A 21,436-nucleotide genomic window follows, 5' to 3' on the forward strand; every position below is an offset into this window, starting at 1 on the left:
TCTGGACACTAAAAATAGGCCTCCCCGATCGGCGACACGCCCGACTGCCCGCCTGAACATTGCCCGGCCGAGTATAAGGCCCACCCTGTCCTCTGATCGGCCCACCCCCCGACGAGGACGGACGTGGACTGAGTCCGCAGCCGCCATGCTAGCATCCCGAACGGCAGGACCATGTTAGATCCACGCTGTCAGGACTGTGGCTGGTCGGGGGTGGAGAATGACGGGGTGGGCCTCCAGCAATGGCCTCAGATAGGTGCTTTGCGGCGCATGTATGCCGCTTACCGGGGCCTGGAGAATCGGGGAACCGGTGCCGGGCCCAATTTCATGCGCCAAAATGGATTCTCTGCCCCGGCGCCAACCGCGATTTTGATATCAGGATGCGGAGAATCCAGCTCCAGATTACTCTCAATCAAGGCGATTAAGACAATCCTCATCTAATGGAAGGTTGGGGGACTGTAGGAAGAGCAATCTTTTACAGCACATTATTGTTTCATTTAGAAAGTATTAGCAAACTGATGCATAGTGTGTTATGTGAGCATTCGTTTTATATTTGTAATTCTCCCGTCTGATTTCTCAAAAGCTAGCTTTGTAATTATCTCCCACCCTGCACCCCTCACTGAGTCAGGGTGACCAGGAGCTGCTCCCATAAGTTAACCCTGAGATCGCCCGTAAAGAAGGTTGAACTGATGTCACCAGTGCAACCTAGTTGTTTGGTGGTGGGTGGCTATAAATGGATACTAAGATTTGGCTAATTCCTGTTGTCAATTTGTAGTGGGACGTTGCAGGCAAGGATGAAAGATGAAGGAAGAGGAATGGTTGAGACCAATGCATCAGACTGCAAACTTGCACGTACGACATGGAATTGTCAGGCAGTGCGTTTTCTACAGATCTATCAGAACTGCTCTTTGAGAGAAATGTTTCACTTCCCTCGAGTACATGCAGCAGAAGATGTGGGAAGGCAACCTGAAAATCTCCCTAAGTATGTCGGCAGTCCCCAGGCACCAGAATCCGGGTGGGACAGAATCCGGGAGCTATTTGATCGCGAGTGAGTATGACTTCACCGAGTTAATGTATCGATTAAGCCAGAGAAAATGTCATATTTTTAATATAAAAGTCTTGGAAAGGTATGTGACAAGGAGGCAAGAACAGCGTGCGCGGTCTCGAACCTCTGAGCATCATGAAAAATAATCTCTCGTCCACTATTCTCTCATGGAATGTTGTTCTTATGAGGTTTGCTGCCTGTGTGTATTCTGCATTATTATTGCCTGCCTCGTGCTGTTCACTGCCAGCAAGATTGATTTTTTTGTGCCTTGTATTGTGCAGTTGCCATTTCTTTAGACTATGTTCTGCATTTGCCCTTTCTTCTTGTCCAGTATGATTGCCTTGTCTTGTGATCTCAGTTCCACTCTGGCTCAAGATCAAAACCTTGCAACTTGTTTTGGATTATTGGCTATGGATTCCAGCTCTGGTCACCACACTTTGCGGAGGATCCTTGAGAAAGTCCTGAAGAGATTGACCAGCTTGGCTCCAGGACTTTAGTTACAAGGTCATATTTGAAAAGTCGGGGCTGTTCTTCTTGGAAATTGAGAGGATATTTGGAGAGTTGTGAAAGACTATGACAGGTTTAGATATGGCAGATAGGCAAAAACCGTTCCTGTAAATTGATAGTACAATGACTGGGGGACATAGAATTTTGGACCAGGGATACAAGGGAGGAATATCCAAGTGTTCTTTAAATGCAGCGGGGGTTTCTGCCTCTTGCACTCTTTCAGGCAGTGAGTTCCAGTTCCTACCATCCTCCAGGTAAAAGTATTACTCCTCAACCCTTCCCCCTAATCCTTCCAACAATTATTGACCTCTCTGCAAGTGGGAGTAAATCCCGCCTTCCCACTGTATCCCTGCCGCTGTAATGTTTTACACCTCAATTGAATCTTCCCTCAGCCTCCTCTGCTCCAGAGAAAACAAACCCAGCCAATGTAATCTTATCGCGAAGATCCTCCATTCCGGGCACCATCCTCCCAAATCTCTTCTGTACTGTCTCTGGTGTGGTCACATCCTTCCTGTAATGTGGTGACCAGAACTGTGTGAAGCACTCTCGCTGGAGTCTAATTAACTGTTTACACAATTCTAGCGGAACCTTCCTGCTGCTGCTATACTCGGGGTCTGGCTAATGAGGGAGGATATCCCTTAACCCCCCCCCCCCCCCCTTTCTCCACTTTATCTACCTGCCCTGCTACCTTTAGGGATCAGGAGACATTCACGCCAGGGACTCTCAGTGACTGTATACATTTCAGAATCCTACTATTCACAATTAGCCGTAGTCCTCAAGGGACCCTAGGCATCTCGCTCTTTCAGAGAGAGCTTGAGGGTTACTACTCTGCATCGGGCTGACCAGGAATCTGTCCCACTCTCACCGCCTGCCATGGGCATGTTGGATGGATTAGTAGGTTGAATGTCTATCATGAACCTTCCTTGGCCAACATGTCCTGCCGTGCGCTTTGAACCCAGAGCGTCTGGTTCAAAGGCAATGCCATTGCACCACAAGAGCCCTACTCACCAAAATCCAGCAGTTCATTGTGCATTCCCTTGCCTTGTTTGTCCTCAACAAATATATTCTTGTTTAATAAATGTTTAATTTTCTGGCAATAGCATTCTAGTTTGGCAATCATAAAGTTTGCAACAAATGGCATCTTCAAAACCGAAATGCTTTTGACGGAGCACTGGATAGGTGTTTTAAAATGACAGCGTGCAACTGAATCCATGTACTATGCACACAGTGAGCTGAAGAGGTATCCGGAGGAAATAACCAACATCTGGAAGAGTGTTATCGTAGCTGCATGCGTTGGGATGTTGTACGGTGGCATTCCCGCTGCCAAACATGCTAAAATACGTTACATCGAGCAGAGTCAAGCTGAGGTGTACAAAAATCGTTTGGAGGCTGTGGTGAGTTTGCTGGGTGAGAAATTGAGTTACGCAAGAAATCAGGAGGTGACTTTTATTTTGGAGGGAATTGTCCTGGGGAGGAGGGGCACCGATAGCAGCAGAAAGTAGCTTCAGCCCATCTGTCAGGCTCATTTTCTGCTGTGACTTTAGGTGGTGCTCAAGCAGGTGTGAATAGAAGCCGATCGCAGGCTGCACGCCAGTATTTCTTTAGGAAGATGATGCATCCTTGCTCCTCTGAGCTGAGAAGTTGAGTGAGAGAGATACCTTCCTGAACCCACCACCTCTCTCTGAGAAAGCTGTCTGCTTACACTCTGCAATGGGACTAAGAAACCTCTGCAATTGAAACAGGATAAATCTCCAAGCTCTCTGTGAGTTACATTCTACCCTAATCCACAGGCCATCTTGTGGAAACATGCCATCCTGCTTGCATATCTCCTTTAATATCCCTTTTACACACAATCAATTCTCTTTCAATAAAATTCATGTGCCTTGCTTCAACAATGGACAATTTTCACATCCTGATCTCCCCATTAATTATGTTACTGACCACCAAGGTGTGCGCGCACATTTCCACATGATTGAGCAGTGAAAGCTATCGTGTGTGTGCAAGAGTTGTACGGAGGCATTTTCCCAGATGGAGTGGGAATTCTTATTGATCATATTTGGCTGAACCCTATCCTTCAACGGCTGCCTCATCCAATCTGCATCCCCCTCCCCACAAGCTTCCAAACAATTGAGTCAGGCCAACTCTGGTAATGCAAATTTAACTGTTCTCAGGATGGAGAAAGCCACCCTCACTAAGGATGTCTCCACACAGGTCTCAGAGTCTGACCCCCTGCCGGTCACATTTGGCCTTCAAATTCATACGGGGGATTGTAACTCCAAACCCTTTATAGTCAAAACATATCCTCCAAACTCCCTCTGCCCATCCTGACCAGAATACAGACAGATGGAACTATCGGCCGACTTCATCCTTGAGAAGGGAAAAGAATAAAAGTGAATGTCCCCCTTAACCACTCTGACAGAAACATTAACAGAAAAACCTGATCCAGAATGTAAATTACGCAAAAAGATGGAAACCCTACTTTTGAGGTCTGGGTATCTAATCCTCCAGTCTGAACCTTGCCATTTTAGTTACAATTGATTTCACTGTATCTTTCCAAGTCCAAAGATGTGCGGGTTAGGTGGATTGGCCATGCTAAATTGCCCGTAGTGTCCTAATAGTAAGGTTAAGGGGGGGGAGTTGTTGGGTTACGGGTATAGGGTGGATACGTGGGTTTGAGTAGGGTGATCATTGTGCAACATCGAGGGCCGAAGGGCCTGTTCTGTGCTGTACTGTTCTATAATCTATAATTTCCCCCACATTGTGCTAATCCACAATGATCTGTATTTGCCACCTATCCAACCAGTCCACCAGCCTGCCGTATATCCTCTTATTCCACAAAGTTTGCCAGATGCCATCATTTTGTATCTCCACCAATCTTTGATATCACATAAATCATGTATATCAATGGAAATGGATGTCAGCAACAATCCCCGTGATAGACACACACATTCCCCAATCCCCGTGACACACCCACTCCCCAATCCTCATGACACACACACTCCCCAATCCTCATGACACACACTCCCCCAATCCCCGTGACACACACTCCCCAATCCCCGTGACACACACACACTCCCCAATCCCCGTGACACACACTCCCCCAATCCCCGTGACACACACACACTCCCCAATCCCCGTGACACACACACTCCCCAATCCCCGTGACACACACACACTCCCCAATCCCCGTGACACACACACACTCCCGAATCCCCGTGACACACACTCCCCAATCCCCGTGACACACACTCCCCAATCCCCGTGACACACACACTCCCCAATCCCCGTGATAGACACACTCCCCAATCCCCGTGACACACACACTCCCCAATCCCTGTGATCGACACAATCCCCAATCCCCGTGACACACACACTCCCCAATCCCCGTGACACACTAACACTCCCCAATCCCCGTGACACACACTTCCCAATCTCCGTGACACACACACTCCCCAATCCCCGTGACACACACACACTCCCCAATCCCCGTGACACACACTCCCCAATCCCCGTGACACACACACTCCCCAATCCCCGTGACACACACACAGTCCCCAATCCCCGTGACACACACTCCCCTATCCCCGTGACACACACTCCCCAATCCCCGTGACACACACTCCCCAATCCCCGTGACACACCCACACTCCCCAATCCCCGTGACACACCCACACTCCCCAATCCCCGTGACACACCCACACTCCCCAATCCCCGTGACACGCACTCCCCAATCCCCGTGACACGCACTCCCCAATCCCCGTGACACACACACACTCCCCAATCCCCGTGACACACACACACTCCCCAATCCCCGTGACACACACACTCCCCAATCCCCGTGACACACACACACTCCCCAATCCCCGTGACACACACACACTCCCCAATCCCCGTGACACACACACACTCCCCAATCCCCGTGATAGACACACTCCCCAATCCCCGTGACACACACTCCCCAATCCCCGTGACACACACGCCCCAATCCCCGTGACACACACTCCCCAATCCCCGTGACACGCACACTCCCCAATCCCCGTGACACGCACACTCCCCAATCCCCGTGACACGCACACTCCCCAATCCCCTTTACACACACTCCCCAATCCCCGTGACACACACACTCCCCAGTCGCCGTGACACACACACACACTCCCCAATCCCCGTGGCACACACTCCCCAATCCCCGTGGCACACACTCCCCAATCCCCGTGACACACACACTCCCCAATCCCCGTGACACACACACTCCCCAATCCCCGTGACACACACACTCCCCAATCCCCTTTACACACACTCCCCAATCCCCGTGACACACACACTCCCCAATCCCCGTGACACACACACTCCCCAGTCGCCGTGACACACACTCCCCAATCCCCGTGGCACACACTCCCCAATCCCCGTGACACACACACTTCCCAATCCCCATGACACACACTCCCCAATCCCCGTGACACACACACTCCCCAATCCCCGTGATACGCACACTCCCCAATCCCCGTGACACGCACACTCCCCAATCCCCGTGACACACACACACACACACCCCAATCCCCGTGACACAGACATGCACCACACAGACACGCGCACTGCACACAGAGGCACACGCACTGCACACAGAGGCACACGCACTGCACACAGAGGCACACGCACTGCACACAGAGGCACACGCACTGCACACAGAGGCACACGCACTGCACACAGAGGCACACGCACTGCACACAGAGGCACACGCACTGCACACAGAGGCACACGCACTGCACACAGAGGCACACGCACTGCACACAGAGGCACACGCACTGCACACAGAGGCACACGCACTGCACACAGAGGCACACGCACTGCACACAGAGGCACACGCACTGCACACAGAGGCACACGCACTGCACACAGAGGCACACGCACTGCACACAGAGATTTGCACCGCATGCAGACACACATTTCCCTCCCAAACTAAAGAAAAATTAATTTTCACAGATTTTTATTTTCTGCCTGCACTGCACTGCGTTTAAATACCATTGATACGGTTACTGCTGGCAGTGTCCAAACCTGGCAGTGAGATTTGTTTATGGAAATCATGGAGATATTTATAGATATAATACACTACACCATCAAAGTTACTATTTGAAGCTTATTTGGATCGTGACAATATCACAAGTTCAACGTTGCTGACTTAAAGGTTATTAATGTATGTAATAATCTTAGACATTAATCAATTCAAAGAGCAGGATAATTATTATTTAACCTCAGAGGTCTGACATGTGTTTATTTATTTCCAACGGTTTGGGAGAGTCCACAGTAGCTGACATTGCCCATGATCTGTTAGACTGCGGTATTGGCTGAAGGGCCTTTACTTCTGTCAGTTTCCAAGTGCTGGGCCCAAGTGGAGCAGAGCCTGTGATAGCTGTTCAATAAGCCAATCAGAGTAGAGCAGGGAATCCTGTAATCTGTGTGAATGTAATGGGAATATGCCTGTTTTGTAACATTACATAAGAACATAAGAACTAGGCTCAGGAGTAGGCCATCTGGCCCCTCGAGCCTGCTCCGCCATTCAATGAGATCATGGCTGATCTTTTGTGGACTCAGCTCCACTTTCCGGCCCGAACACCATAACCCTTAATCCCTTTATTCTTCAAAAAACTATCTATAGAACATAGAACATAGAACATAGAACGATACAGCGCAGTACAGGCCCTTCGGCCCTCGATGTTGCACCGACATGGAAAAAAAAAAAAACTAAAGGCCATCTAACCTACACTATGCCCTTATCATCCATATGCTTATCCAATAAATTTTTAAATGCCCTCAATGTTGGCGAGTTCACTACTGTTGCAGGTAGGGCATTCCACGGCCTCACCACTCTTTGCGTAAAAAACCCACCTCTGACCTCTGTCCTATATCTATTACCCCTCAATTTAAGGCTATGTCCCCTCGTGCTAGCCACCTCCATCCGCGGGAGAAGGCTCTCGCTGTCCACCCTATCTAACCCTCTGATCATTTTGTATGCCTCTATTAAGTCACCTCTTAACCTTCTTCTCTCTAACGAAAACAACCTCAAGTCCATCAGCCTTTCCTCATAAGATTTTCCCTCCATACCAGGCAACATCCTGGTAAATCTCCTCTGCACCCGTTCCAAAGCTTCCACGTCCTTCCTATAATGAGGCGACCAGAACTGTACGCAATACTCCAAATGCGGCCGTACCAGAGTTTGGTACAGCTGCATCATGACCTCATGGCTCCGGAACTCAATCCCTCTACCAATAAAGGCCAACACACCATAGGCCTTCTTCACAACCCTATCAACCTGGGTGGCAACTTTCAGGGATCTATGTACATGGACACCGAGATCCCTCTGCTCATCCACACTACCAAGAATTTTACCATTAGCCAAATATTCCGCATTCCTGTTATTCTTTCCAAAGTGAATCACCTCACACTTCTCCACATTAAACTCCATTTGCCACCTCTCAGCCCAGCTCTGCAGCTTATCTATGTCCCTCTGTAACCTGCAACATCCTTCCGCACTGTCTACAACTCCACCGACTTTAGTGTCGTCTGCAAATTTACTCACCCATCCTTCTGCGCCCTCCTCTAGGTCATTTATAAAAATGACAAACAGCAACGGCCCCAGAACAGATCCTTGTGGTACGCCACTCGTAACTGAACTCCATTCTGAACATTTCCCATCAACTACCACTCTCTGTCTTCTTTCAACTAGCCAATTTCTGATCCACATCTCTAAATCACCCTCAATCCCCAGCCTCCGTATTTTCTGCAATAGCCGACCGTGGGGAACCTTATCAAACGCTTTACTGAAATCCATATACACCACATCAACTGCTCTACCCTCGTCTACCTGTTCAGTCACCTTCTCAAAGAACTCGATAAGGTTTGTGAGGCATGACCTACCCTTCACAAAACCATGCTGACTATCCCTAATCATATTATTCCTATCTAGATGATTATAAATCGTATCTTTTATAATCCTCTCCAAGACTTTACCCACCACAGACGTTAGGCTCACCGGCCTATAGTTACCGGGGTTATCTCTACTCCCCTTCTTGAACAAAGGGACCACATTTGCTATCCTCCAGTCCTCTGGCACTATTCCTGTAGCCAATGATGACTTAAAAATCAAAGCCAAAGGCTCAGCAATCTCTTCCCTGGCTTCCCAGAGAATCCTAGGATAAATCCCATCCGGCCCCGGGGACTTATCTATTTTCACCTTGTCCAGAATTGCCAACACTTCTTCCCTACGCACCTCAATGCCATCTATTCTAATAGCCTGGGTCTCAGCATTCTCCTCCACAATATTATCTTTTTCTTGAGTGAATACTGACGAAAAGTATTCATTTAATATCTCGCTTATCTCCTCAGCCTCCACACACAACTTCCCACCACTGTCCTTGACTGGCCCTACTCTTACCCTAGTCATTCTTTTATTCCTGACATACCTATAGAAAGCTTTTGGGTTTTCCTTGATCCTACCTGCCAAAGACTTCTCATGTCCCCTCCTTGCTCGTCTCAGCTCTCTCTTTAGATCCTTCCTCGCTTCCTTGTAACTATCAAGCGCCCCAACTGAAACTTCACGCCTCATCTTCACATAGGCCTCCTTCTTCCTCTTAACAAGAGATTCCACTTCCTTGGTAAACCACGGTTCCCTCGCTCGACCCCTTCCTCCCTGCCTGACTGGTACGTACTTATCAAGAACATGCAATAGCTGTTCCTTGAACAAGCTCCACATATCCAGTGTGCCCAACCCTTGCAGCCTACTTCTCCAACCAACACATCCTAAGTCATGTCTAATGGCATCATAATTGCCCTTCCCCCAGCTATAACTCTTGCTCTGCGGGGTATACTTATCCCTTTCCATCACTAACGTAAAGGTCACCGAATTGTGGTCACTGTCTCCAAAGTGTTCACCTACCTCCAGATCTAACACCTGGCCTGGTTCATTACCCAAAACCAAATCCAAAGTGGCCTCACCTCTTGTTGGCCTGTCAACATATTGTGTCAGAAAACCCTCCTGCACACATTGTACAAAGAACGACCCATCCAATGTACTCGAACTATATATTTTCCAGTCAATATTAGGAAAGTTAAAGTCTCCCATAACAACTACCCTGTTACTTTCGCTCTTTTCTAGAATCATCTTCGCCATCCTTTCCTCTACATCTCTAGAACTATTAGGTGGCCTATAGAAAACTCCCAACAGGGTGACCTCTCCTTTCCTGTTTCTAACCTCAGCCCATACTACCTCGGAAGAAGAGTCCCCATCTTGCATCCTTTCTACCACCGTAATACTGTCCTTGACTAGCAGCGCCACACCTCCCCCTCTTTTGCCCCCTTCTCTGACCTTACTAAAGCACCTAAACCCCGGAACCTGCAACAACCATTCCTGTCCCTGCTCTATCCATGTCTCTGAAATGGCCACAACATCGAAGTCCCAGGTACCAACCCATGCTGCCAGTTCCCCTACCTTATTTCGTATACTCCTGGCATTGAAATAGACACACTTCAAACCACAGACCTGAACACTGCCGCCCTCCTGCGAAGTCAAAACTGTGCTCCTGACCTCTCTACTCTCAATCTCTCGCACCCCAAAACTACAATCCAGGTTCCCATGCCCCTGCTGAATTAGTTTAAACCCCCCCAAAGAGTACTAACAAATCTCCCCCCCAGGATATTGGTGCCCCTCAGGTTCAGATGTAGACCATCCTGTCTATAGAGGTCCCACCTTCCCCAGAAAGAGCCCCAGTTATCCAGAAATCTGAATCCCTCCCGCCTGCACCATCCCTGTAGCCACGTGTTTAATTGCTCTCTCTCCCTATTCCTCATCTCACTATCACGTGGCACGGGCAACAACCCAGAGATAACAACTCTGTTTGTTCTCGCTCTGAGCTTCCATCCTAGCTCCCTAAAGGCCTGCCTGACATCCTTGTCCCCTTTCCTACCTATGTCGTTAGTGCCAATGTGGACTACGACTTGGGGCTGCTCCCCCTCCCCCTTAAGGACCCGGAAAACACGATCCGAGACATCACGTACCCTTGCACCTGGGAGGCAACATACCAAACGTGAGTCTCTCTCGCTCCCACAAAATCTCCTATCTGTGCCCCTGACTATTGAGTCCCCAATTACTAATGTTCTACTCCTTTCCCCCCTTCCCTTCTGAGCAACAGGGACAGACTCCGTGCCAGAGGCCCGTACCCCATGGCTTACCCCTGGTAAGTCGTCCCCCCCACAAGTATCCAAAACGGTATACTTGTTACTCAGGGGAACGACCGCAGGGGGTCCCTGCACTGACTGCTTCTTCCCAGTCCCTCTTACAGTTACCCATCTATCTCCAGTCTTTGGTGTAACTACTTCCCTGAAGCTCCTATCTATGACCCCCTCTGCCTCCCGAATAATCCGAAGTTCATCCAGCTCAAGCTCCAGGTCCCTAACACGGTTTTTGAGGAGCTGGAGTTGGGTGCACTTCCCACAGATGAAATCAGCAGGGACACTGACGGCGTCCCTCACCTCAAACATTCTGCAGGAGGAGCATTGTACTGCCTTCCCTGACATCCCCTCTAGATTAAAAAAAAAACAAGAAAAAGAAAAAGAAAGGAAGAGCTTACCTGATATTACCTCAAACCCTGATCCCGCTGAAAGGTAAGCAAATTTAAAGGCACTCACTCACCTTCACGACAGGCCCCTGCTCCCGCTTCCCAACCACCGTGGGGTGGGGGGGTTGGTTAGAGGAGGAGGTAGGGTGGGAAACACTCACAAAGTGTTTCGGGTTTAACTGTCACTTGCCAACAGCCCCTCCACAAACCACCTTCAACTTAGGCTGACCGCACTGCACGTATGCAAATTTCCCCAGAACAGCTGATCAGTAGCTCTGCTCTGCTGCCCTCTGCTGGTTGCTTGCCTTTACTCAAACTCCTTGGGTCTTCTTCGCAGGTTCACCTTCAACTTAGGCTGACCGCACTGCACGTATGCAAATTTCCCCAGAACAGCTGATCAGTAGCTCTGCTCTGCTGCCCTCTGCTATCTTTACCTTAAAAACATGTAATGAAGGAGCCTCGACTGCTTCACTGGGCAAGGAATTCCATAGATTCACAACCCTTTGGGTGAAGAAGTTCCTCCTGAACTCAGTCCTAAATCTACTTCCCCTTATTTTGAGGCTATGTCCCCTAGTTCTGCTTTCACCCGCCAGTGGAAACAACCTGCCCGCATCTATTTTATCTATTCCCTTCATAATTTTAAATGTTTCTATAAGATCCTCCCTCATCCTTCTAAATTCCAACGAGTACAGTCCCAGTTTACTCAACCTCTCCTCATAATCCAACCCCTTCAGCTCTGGGATTAACCTAGTGAATCTCCTCTGCACACCCTCCAGTGCCAGTACGTCCTTTCTCAAGTAAGGACAGTAAGAAGTCTTACAACACCAGGTTAAAGTCCAACAGGTTTGTTTCAAACACGAGCTTTCGGAGCACGGCTCCTTCTTCAGGTGAATGGAAAGGCTTGTTCCAGAAATGTTTATATAGACACAGTCAGAGATGCCCCGGAATGCGAGCACCTGCAGGCAATCAAATCATCAAAGATGCAGAGAGAGAGGTAACTCCAGGTTAAAGAGGTGTGAATTGTCCCAAGCCAGTTCAGTCGGTAGGCCTCTGCAAGTCCAGGCTTGTTGTCTGCAAGACATGCCAGATCATCGACATGGACACCACCATTACACGTGGAAACACCACCCACCAGGTACGCGGCGCATACTCGTGCGACTCGACCAATGTAGTCTACCTCATACGCTGCAGGAAAGGATGTCCCGAAGCGTGGTACATTGGCGAGACCATGCAGACACTGCGACAACGAATAAACGGGCATCGTGCGACTATCAACAGGCAGGACTGTTCCCTTCCAGTTGGGGAACACTTCAGCAGTCAAGGACATTCAGCCTCTGATCTCCGGGTCAGCATTCTACAAGGAGGCCTTCAGGAGACGCGACAACGCAAAATTGCTGAGCAAAAACTTATAGCTAAGTTCCGCACGCATGAATGCGGACTCAACCGGGATCTGGGATTCATGTCGCATTACATTCGGCCCCCACCAACAAGCCTGGACTTGCAGAGGCCTACCGACTGAACTGGCTTGGGACAATTCACACCTCTTTAACCTGGAGTTACCTCTCTCTCTGCATCTTTGATGATTTGATTGCCTGCAGGTGCTCGCATTCCGGGGCATCTCTGACTGTGTCTATATAAACATTTCTGGAACAAGCCTTTCCATTCACCTGAAGAAGGAGCCGTGCTCCGAAAGCTCGTGTTTGAAACAAACCTGTTGGACTTTAACCTGGTGTTGTAAGACTTCTTACTGTGCTCACCCCAGTCCAACGCCGGCATCTCCACATCAAGTAAGGAGACCAAAACTGAACACACTGCTCCAGGTGTGGCCGCACTAACACCGTATACAATTGCAACATAACCTCCCTAGTCTTAAACTGAGTAACAGGATGCAAAAGTTTTCCTTTACTTCAGATTGATTTGAAAAGAATAGCTGATAGTTACACTTCCCGTCATTCTAGTCTGGTATAGGTCCCAACATAACCCATAGTTTCAAAAAGACAATACCACAGGAAAAGAGTAACTGCAGCTCATGCAGTGTGTCGCAAATTCGTACAGAATGCACTTGCTCTGTGGGGACCTGGGGAATTTCTGTGTGTTTGGGACATTGACTAGTTTGTGTAACCTAAGTGACTGAGCACATCTGATTCCCTGTATCATTACTGCATCTTTTTGTCGAACAGAGGTCTGCACAGGATGCTGCAGTCCGGGGCTTTGTTCGATATGGGTGGCGATGGAGCTGGAGAGTCACTGCATTTGTGGCAATATTCAAGTGCGTGAAATTTAAAATAATTATTGTAGCTTTTACAGGTGTTTGTAGTGTATTGGGTACAGTGTGGTCTGCCTATATGGGCAGTATGGGTTAGAACTGTGCTTGTATTTCTCATTTGCAAACAAAGCATGCCAGATAAGGAAAGGAATTACATTTACATTTACACAGCATCCTCAACCTCCGAAGATCCCAGTGCATTACTGCCAATGAAGAACTTCAGAAGTGAAGTCATTGTTGCAATGTTGGAGTCACAACAAACAATTAGCAACCAGCAATGTCCCATAATCAGCAGTGAGATACATAACCAGGTTGTCTTGTATTAGTATTGTTAGTTGAATGACAAGTATTGGCCAGGACACCTTTAGCATGGCCAATCCACCTAACCTGCAAATCTTTGGACTGTGGGAGGAAACCGGAGCACCCGGAGGAAACCCACACAGACACGGGGAGAACGTGCAGACTCTGCACAGACAATACTGCAGTGAAGTGTCAGCCTGGATTAACTGCTCAAGTCTCTGCAGTGCTAAGTGAACCCATGAGTTTGTGACTCTGGGGAGTGTTAGCCCTACAAGGGGGGGGGGGGGGGGGGGGGGGGGGGGGCATTTTAGCTCAGTTGGCTGGATAGCTGGTTTGTGATGCAGAGCAAGGCCAACAGCGGGGGTTCAATTCCCGTGCCAGCTGAGGTTATTCATGAAGGTCCCACCTTCTCAAACTTGCCCTTCGTCTGAGGTGTAGTGACCCTCAGGTTAAATCACCACCAGTCAGCTCTCCCCCTCAAAGGTGAAAGCAGCCTATGGTCACCTGGGACTGTGGCGGCTTTACCTTTACCACTACCAGGCTGACAATGTTACCATGTATGTTTGGAAAGGGTGATTACAGTGCCTTTGCTCGGTAGAAATATTTTAGAGATGACCTGCACTTGCTGTTGTTATGGGCCAGGGTTTAGAGAACCCCAAAGTGTATCATGGAGTTCACCTGACCCACAACTTTTAATAGATTGTGGTATGGGGAGCACACGGCCCACTCTACAGGTGTGGTACAGCAGAAATTGAGAAGTATTTTTTAAAGCAAAACAATGTTTATTCTATGAACTCAAGTTAACCTTTTTAAAGCATACAGTGAACATCTCAGCAACCATCAATTCAAATACAACCCCCAAAGAATACAACACTAAGTAATCCTTAATAACTTCCCAAACAACATCCAGAAGACAAAAGAAACACCTTTAAACAGAAGCACATTAGGTTTACATTCACTACTGAGAACATTTATAATTCGGAAGTCACCAAATGATCAAGAGATAGTCTTTTGATGGCAGAGAGAACAGCAGTACACCTGCTCTGTCTGGCTTCAGCTCCAACACTGATAACGAAACGAAAACACACCCTGCAGCAAACAGCCTAAACCGAAAGTAAAAAGCTGACAGACAGCCCAGCTCCACCCACACTCTGACATCACTGATGAACACCCATTTCTTTAAAGGTACATTTCTTAAGCACTCATTTCTTAAAGGTACTCTCGCTACAGATACTTGTATACACACCCATTTATAAACACCTATTTCTTAAAGGTACTCTCACATGACACTGTTAAGTGTGTTTGCCCTGTGTTGGCTAACTCCTTGTGTGTATCTGCAGTGTTTTCTCTCTCTGCTTGTGGGGGAGGCGAAGTTGGGGCACTGACTTTACTGTGAAATAGATCCTCGGCCAATCGAGATGAAACAGCTGCTGATTACAGAATCTGCCGTGGTAGCCAGTGATTTATTCCTTGGTTCAGTCGAAAGTGTTAATTCTCATCACATAAAATGGGCTATTCCTGTAACCGCTATAATACGAGTGGTGGGGGGGAGTGGATCCGAGAACTAAATTGTTGGTCTCCGTGCAGCTAAAAATAAGCTGGAGAGTCAACACGTCCTAGAGGGTGGTAAATAGCATTGCATGCGCATTTTCAAGATGTTCCTGAAAATTCCCACAGTCCTGGCGTCACCGATCTCCGGAGAGTAACTTGATGAACAAGTAATCTCTGTGAGCTCAAATGATCTCATAAACTGTTCATTGGCAGCCCGTTGTTAAACTTTAAGCTGCTCTTTGCAAGTTTCATCCGAGGCCACTTCAGTGCAGTCAGCCAAGAAGACCCAGTGTTCTTCAATTTCACCTGGTAATTTCAGTGGTGTGATTAGGTCAAACATTAATACCTTGTGACCTGATTAGTGAAAGAGCTGGCTTTGAGATCCTATCTTCAGCCAGTCTGGAACCATGAATCAATGGTTTTGATCCCAGCTCTCGAAACGGGGATCAGATCTGTGGAGAATGAGTGAAGATTAGTGAGTAAGCAGTAAAGTGAAATATCAAGCAAAGGACGCAGTAAAGATGAGATAATACAAAAAGAGGTAACAAATGCTGAGCGAGTTAAGTAAATGAGTTGAGAAGCATAGTAGAATTCAAAAATATGAGTTGGTTCTGCATAATTCGGTAATTGAACTGCCCAGAGAAGGTATATCTGTGCTGCAGTTGTGCAATTATTATGGTATTTGATTGCAACATTGATTTTCTTGATGGGGTACAGAGATGTGATTGCACAAGTTCTGTTTATTAATTTACTGTTGTTGTTTTTCCAAACAGTACAGTTAGCACAGGTCTGTCTGTGTATCATGATCGGAATTTACTGAGGCATTACTCTGCAGCTGGAGGTGAGAGCCTGCTTAGAGGTTACCCTGTAGATGTTACTAAGTTAACCTACTTAGCAGTATTCCAACCCTGGGAGTGCAGATATTTTTGTTAAACAGTCATTCAGGTCAACTAATCCATACATGAGCCTCTCCCATTTATCTTCACCTTGACCTGTCAACATAACCTATTCCTTTCTCCCTTATCAAGCTTCGCCTGAAATGCCTCAATATCATGGGCGGCACGGTAGCACAGTGGTTAGCACTGTTGCTTCACAGCACCAGCGTCCCAGCTTCCATTCCCAGCTTGGGTCACTGTCTGTGCGGAGTCTGTACGTTCTCCCCGTGTCTGCGTGGGTTTCCTCCGGGTGCTCCGGTTTCCTCCCGCAAGTCCCGAAAGACATGCTGTTAGGTGAATTGGACATTCTGAATTCGCCCTCTGTGTACCCGAACAGGCGCCGGAATGTGATGACTGGGGGATTTTCACAGTAACTTCATTGCAGTTACTGTAAGCCCCCTTGTGACAATAATAAAGATTATTATTATGTGGCAGCAAGTTCCACACTCTAACGACTCTGTGCAAAGTGTTTCCTGATTTTCTTTTACTTCTTTGTTAGTGACTTTCTTGTATCTATGGCCCCCTAGTTCTGCTGTTTCCACAAATGGAAACATCTTCTGTTTTGTCTATCTTCCTCTCTGTTCATTAACTGGCTTTCACCCCACTCCCTGAAGGAATTGGCCCAATTGGCGATCCTTCAAATGTGAGGCTGGACAGAGGATTCCAGTGCAACATTCAGCCGTGGGAGTATCATCGTGTCCTACCACAGACATGCACACGTCTTCCTAAAGGAATTAGGTGCAGGTTTCTTGGCTGCATCATCAGCCAATTTTAACAGACTTTTCCCTCCCATCGCCACTGGCACCAATTGTTCTATTCATAAAGCCAGGCAGTGAATGATCGAACTGGAGCCTAATCTTTACAGCTTTTATTCACATTTATTTACAGAGGTGCACATTACAAGCATGCACTTCCTAACCCAACCACCAGAGTTCTAGTCTATTCCTATGTATAGGATCACAAATGAATCCCCATCACTTGAACACAATTAATATACAATTAACACCAATCAGTTAACTCACTGCATTTTCTGAATTGAACCTAGAACCATCTTGTCAGTGTGGCTCGGTTATAAACCAGAGTTCATTCACACTATATGAGCTTTATGTTTGCAGTTATGTTTTGTCTGTTGATACCATGCTAGAGCTGATTTATCGACATGAGCTAATATGAAAGGATTTTTACATTTGTAGCAATCACTGGAGGAGTATTCCGGATGAATCTTGGAGTGGGTGGGTTCTTAGCCGGCACAGCCATCGGTGCATTAATGGGGTAAGTTCATAAACCTTTATTCCAGGCCATTGAAGGCTAGTAATTGTTATTATGTAATAACATTTAATATTAGTGTTTAAAAAATACATAGATCCTCACAATAAGCCTTGTGTCCAAGAACATTAGAAACAGGAGACCATTCGGGTGCTTAAATATATTCTGTTATGGGTTAGCCCTGCAGCCTCACGGCGCCGAGGTCCCAGGTTCGATCCTGGCTCTGGGTCACTGTCCGTGTGGAGTTTGCACATTCTCCCCGTGTTTGCGTGGGTTTCGCCCCCACAGCACAAAGATGTGCAGGCTAGGTGGATTGGCCATGCTAAATTGTCCCTTAATTGGAAAAAATGAATTGGGTACTCTAAATTTAAAAATTTTAAAATAATATATTCTGTTAGATCAAGGCCGATTTATATCTCAACTCCATTTACCTGCTTCTGATTCCTCGATGTCCTTACTTAATAAAGTATATCACTCTGTCTCTGTCTTGAAAATGTCACTTTTTATACCAATAAAAATCTGGAATCGAAAGTCTAATCACAACCATGAAACCATTGTCGATTGTTGTAAAAACCCATCTGGGTCACTAATGTCCTTTAGGGAAGGAAATCTGCCGTCCTTACCCGGTCTGGCCTACATGTGACTCCAGACCCAGAGAGATATGATTGACTCTTAAATGCCCCCCTCTGAAATGGCCGAGCTCTCAGTTCAAACTGGCCCAGCCATCGACTCCCACATCCGCAAAACAAAAAAATACACCATCTGCAGCTTTTTGTGTGGACAGTTCCATATTTCCACTCCCCTTTTTGTGAGAAAGATCCTCATTAGCAGCCTAACTTTAAGGCTACTTGAAGAAAACGGCAGAATTCAAGTGTAAACTACAAAAATATACAAATTGCTGCTAAAATTACTTCTACGTAGGTGTAAGCCATGGTTCTCACTTCTGAGTCAGAAGGTTGTGGGTTCAAGTCCCACTCTAGAGATTTGAGCACAAAATCTAAGCTGACCCTCTAGTCCATTACTGAGGGAGTGCTGCACTCTCAGAGGCCCTGTCTTTTAAACTGAGGTTCTGTCTTCCCCTTCAGGTAAACGTAAATTTTCACTCTAAATTGGCGTTGATTTGGATTGTGGACTATGAGTAACTTGTGCTGACAGCTGTATCTGAATCTCGCTGCTGGATTTGTCTTTCAGGGTTCCGGCTGGGGCTTTGATTCTGGCAATGCAGAAAGTTGGTGGAGAGACCGTCCGGGAAAGGCGACGTAGAGAACGACGAGAGATGTTCGAACTAAAGTTGGAAGAATGGTAAGAAGTAGCAATTCTGTGATCACAAATAAATCACTGAAATCAGAATAGCAAACAGGGGAAATGTTCAAAACTTTCTTATACAAGTTTAATGGCTTTAATCTATTGAGTTCCGCCTCAAACATATCAACCTAATTTTCTTCTAAGTGCTGAGCAGACTGGAGTACACACCCTGTATTGATTTTCAATATTGATTACCCGTTTCAAGCACTATAAATCATACAATGCCTCCCTTTAAATCGCCCTCTTAAAGCCATTTCGTTTTTTTAAATTTAGAGTATCCAATTAATTTTTTCCAATTAAGGGGCAATTTAGTATGGCCAATCCACCTACCCTGCACATTTTTGGGTTGTGGGGGTGAAACTCGTGCAAAGACAGGGTGAATGTGCAAACTCCACACGGGCAATGACCCAGGGCTGGGATCGAACCTGGGACCTCGGCGCCATGAGGCAGCAAGGCTAATCCACTACGCCACCGTGCTGCCTACTTATCAGCCATTTCTTAAAGCCATTAAGTTGTTTTTTGTTGAGTATTCTTGCGTTTGTGTCACCCTCCCAGGAAAGCCAGGCTCCACGTGACAGAAGGTTTAGTTGATGAAATTGCTGGAAAAGATTCCGTGGAAAGCGATTTGGTGAAATTGGAAGAGCTGTTGAATCAGCCCAGAAATTCAGAGTTAACGGTTGGAGAGAAAATCTGACTGAATTGGAGAATTAAGAGGAAGGGAGTTTGCACAGATTGCATCAACTGCAATGGACTTCTTGAGAAAATATTGTACGTGTCTGAGCCTGTTACGAAAATTACACCCTTGACTGTTATTGAAGGACAGTGTAGTCAAGGTAAATTCCAGGATAGGATTTATTGGAACTATATCATCTGGAACTTCTGGCTTGTAGTTTGGCTTGTGATTGTGAATATATGGGACTACTTGCTTTTCAAGATGTCCAGTGTGATTGGTGTTTGTACCATTCCCTCCAACTGCGTCATTTTGAAGAGTTAGGGGAGTATTTGAAAATTATGACTCTCTCTAATGAAGTTTGCATCTCAGTTGATTTCATTGTTCTAATCTGTGTCCACTCTTCCCTTGCTGACTTGGGAGAGTGGATGAAATTTGCAATTAAACTGTGTTCAGTGCTCGTTCCCAACTGTTCGGCAAATTAACTTGGCTGAGAGCGGGGCAGTTCCCTCCACCAGAAACGTGCGAACCATCTCTCAGGGTAGGCCACACCTCAACAGAGTGACCAAGATTAGAATGTCGCCTGATGATTCTTCCAAAACAAGCACATCGAAGCTCCCGATGCCACCGCGAACTCGTTTTTTGATAGTCGCAGTTTAGTTTTCTGTTTCGTTATATTTTTAATACAGTTTAACATCATGACATTAATTCCCAAGTGCAGCATTTTAAGGCAAAGTTTATGAGTTAATGCAGCAAGAGATGAGTTTGTACAACCAGGGTTAAACCAGAGTGCTGAACTGGAATGCAGTGTACATGAAACCCACATCCATTTAATTTGGGCTACAGTAGCATGTATTTTTAAAACTAAAAACACATTCTGATCTTATAACAAAATGTATCAATGTACTAGAAATCGATATATGTAATATAAATGATAAAAGCTTTTTCTTGAAGGCAGGTCAACGCAAGATAAATTCTGCTCAATCTACTGAATGTGGTTTGTGGTTACAATAAAGTATTTAAAATTTGTGCGATATTGCAGCAAAGTTCTACAAAGCAGCAGATTAGGAAATGGTTTTGATTAATAAACTGTTATTTATTTTTGAGAGTTAGAACAGCTTCTCAAAGCGAAGTTATCTGTACCGACTGCAACATTTTTCACAAAAATATTGTTTTTGCAAAAAACAAAAGAGTTAAAGCTTTTAAGTAAATCATTTTGCAAAGAGCAGGCTATAGCATGGAGCGACCAACAAAATACAACATGTAATAATCTATAGTAATCTTTATTGTCACAAGTAGGCTTACATTAACACTGTAATGAAGTTACTGGGAAAATACCCTAGGTACCACACTCTGGTGCCTGTTCGGGTACACTGAGGGAGAATTCAGAATGTCCAATTCACCTAATTATGTATACTTGGGCAAGGCACAGGATGGGTAAAAATTACTTACATTCAAACCATTGCATTTAAGCAGGTCGGTTGTTGAACTTGAGCATCATTACATCTGATGCAGGTTTGGGAGACGGTTCTAAAACAGGTACTCGTGGCATGGGTAAGCCAGGAGGGGAATGGAAGAGTTGGAAAAACGATGACAAAAAGAAAGGAGCCAGAATCATAGAATTCCCACAGTGCACAAGGAGGCATTCGGCCCATCGAGTCTGCACCGACTCCACGAAAGAGCACCCTACCTGAACCCAATCCCTCACCCTATGCCCACAACCCCACCTAGGGGTAATTTATCATGGCCAATCCACCTATCCCACACATCTTTGGACTGTGGGAGGAAACCAGAGCACCCGGAGGAAACCCACGCAGACACAGAAGAACGTGCAAACTCCACACAGTCACCTGGGGTCAGGATTGAATCCGGGTCCCTGGCGCTGTGAGGCAGCAGTGCTACCCACTGTGCCATGGTGCCGCTCCTAAGGTGGAGTCAGGTGCCAGGCAGACAGAGAGGGAGCTCAGATTAAAATCAGCTGATTCT

The 21,436-nt window shown here is 46.7% G+C and overlaps 1 protein-coding gene across 5 annotated transcripts in view; it reads left to right on the forward strand.

Moving 5' to 3' along the window:
- The window catches only part of timmdc1 (translocase of inner mitochondrial membrane domain containing 1), a 38,866-nt gene extending 18,304 nt beyond the window's left edge, over positions 1-20,562 (forward strand). For all 5 annotated transcript variants that reach the window (XM_038803777.1, XM_038803780.1, XM_038803779.1 and 2 more), the window contains exons 2-8: positions 773-1,045; positions 2,778-2,943; positions 13,338-13,426; positions 16,048-16,115; positions 17,403-17,481; positions 18,667-18,777; positions 19,336-20,562. In XM_038803777.1, coding sequence (XP_038659705.1) covers positions 773-1,045; positions 2,778-2,943; positions 13,338-13,426; positions 16,048-16,115; positions 17,403-17,481; positions 18,667-18,777; positions 19,336-19,474 — 925 coding nt within the window. In that variant the 3' untranslated portion in view covers positions 19,475-20,562. The remainder of the gene's footprint in view (positions 1-772; positions 1,046-2,777; positions 2,944-13,337; positions 13,427-16,047; positions 16,116-17,402; positions 17,482-18,666; positions 18,778-19,335) is intronic.
- The last annotated feature ends 874 nt before the right edge of the window (positions 20,563-21,436 follow it).

The sequence above is a fragment of the Scyliorhinus canicula genome, chromosome 7, assembly GCF_902713615.1.
Source record: "Scyliorhinus canicula chromosome 7, sScyCan1.1, whole genome shotgun sequence".
NCBI classification, from domain to species: domain Eukaryota; kingdom Metazoa; phylum Chordata; class Chondrichthyes; order Carcharhiniformes; family Scyliorhinidae; genus Scyliorhinus; species Scyliorhinus canicula.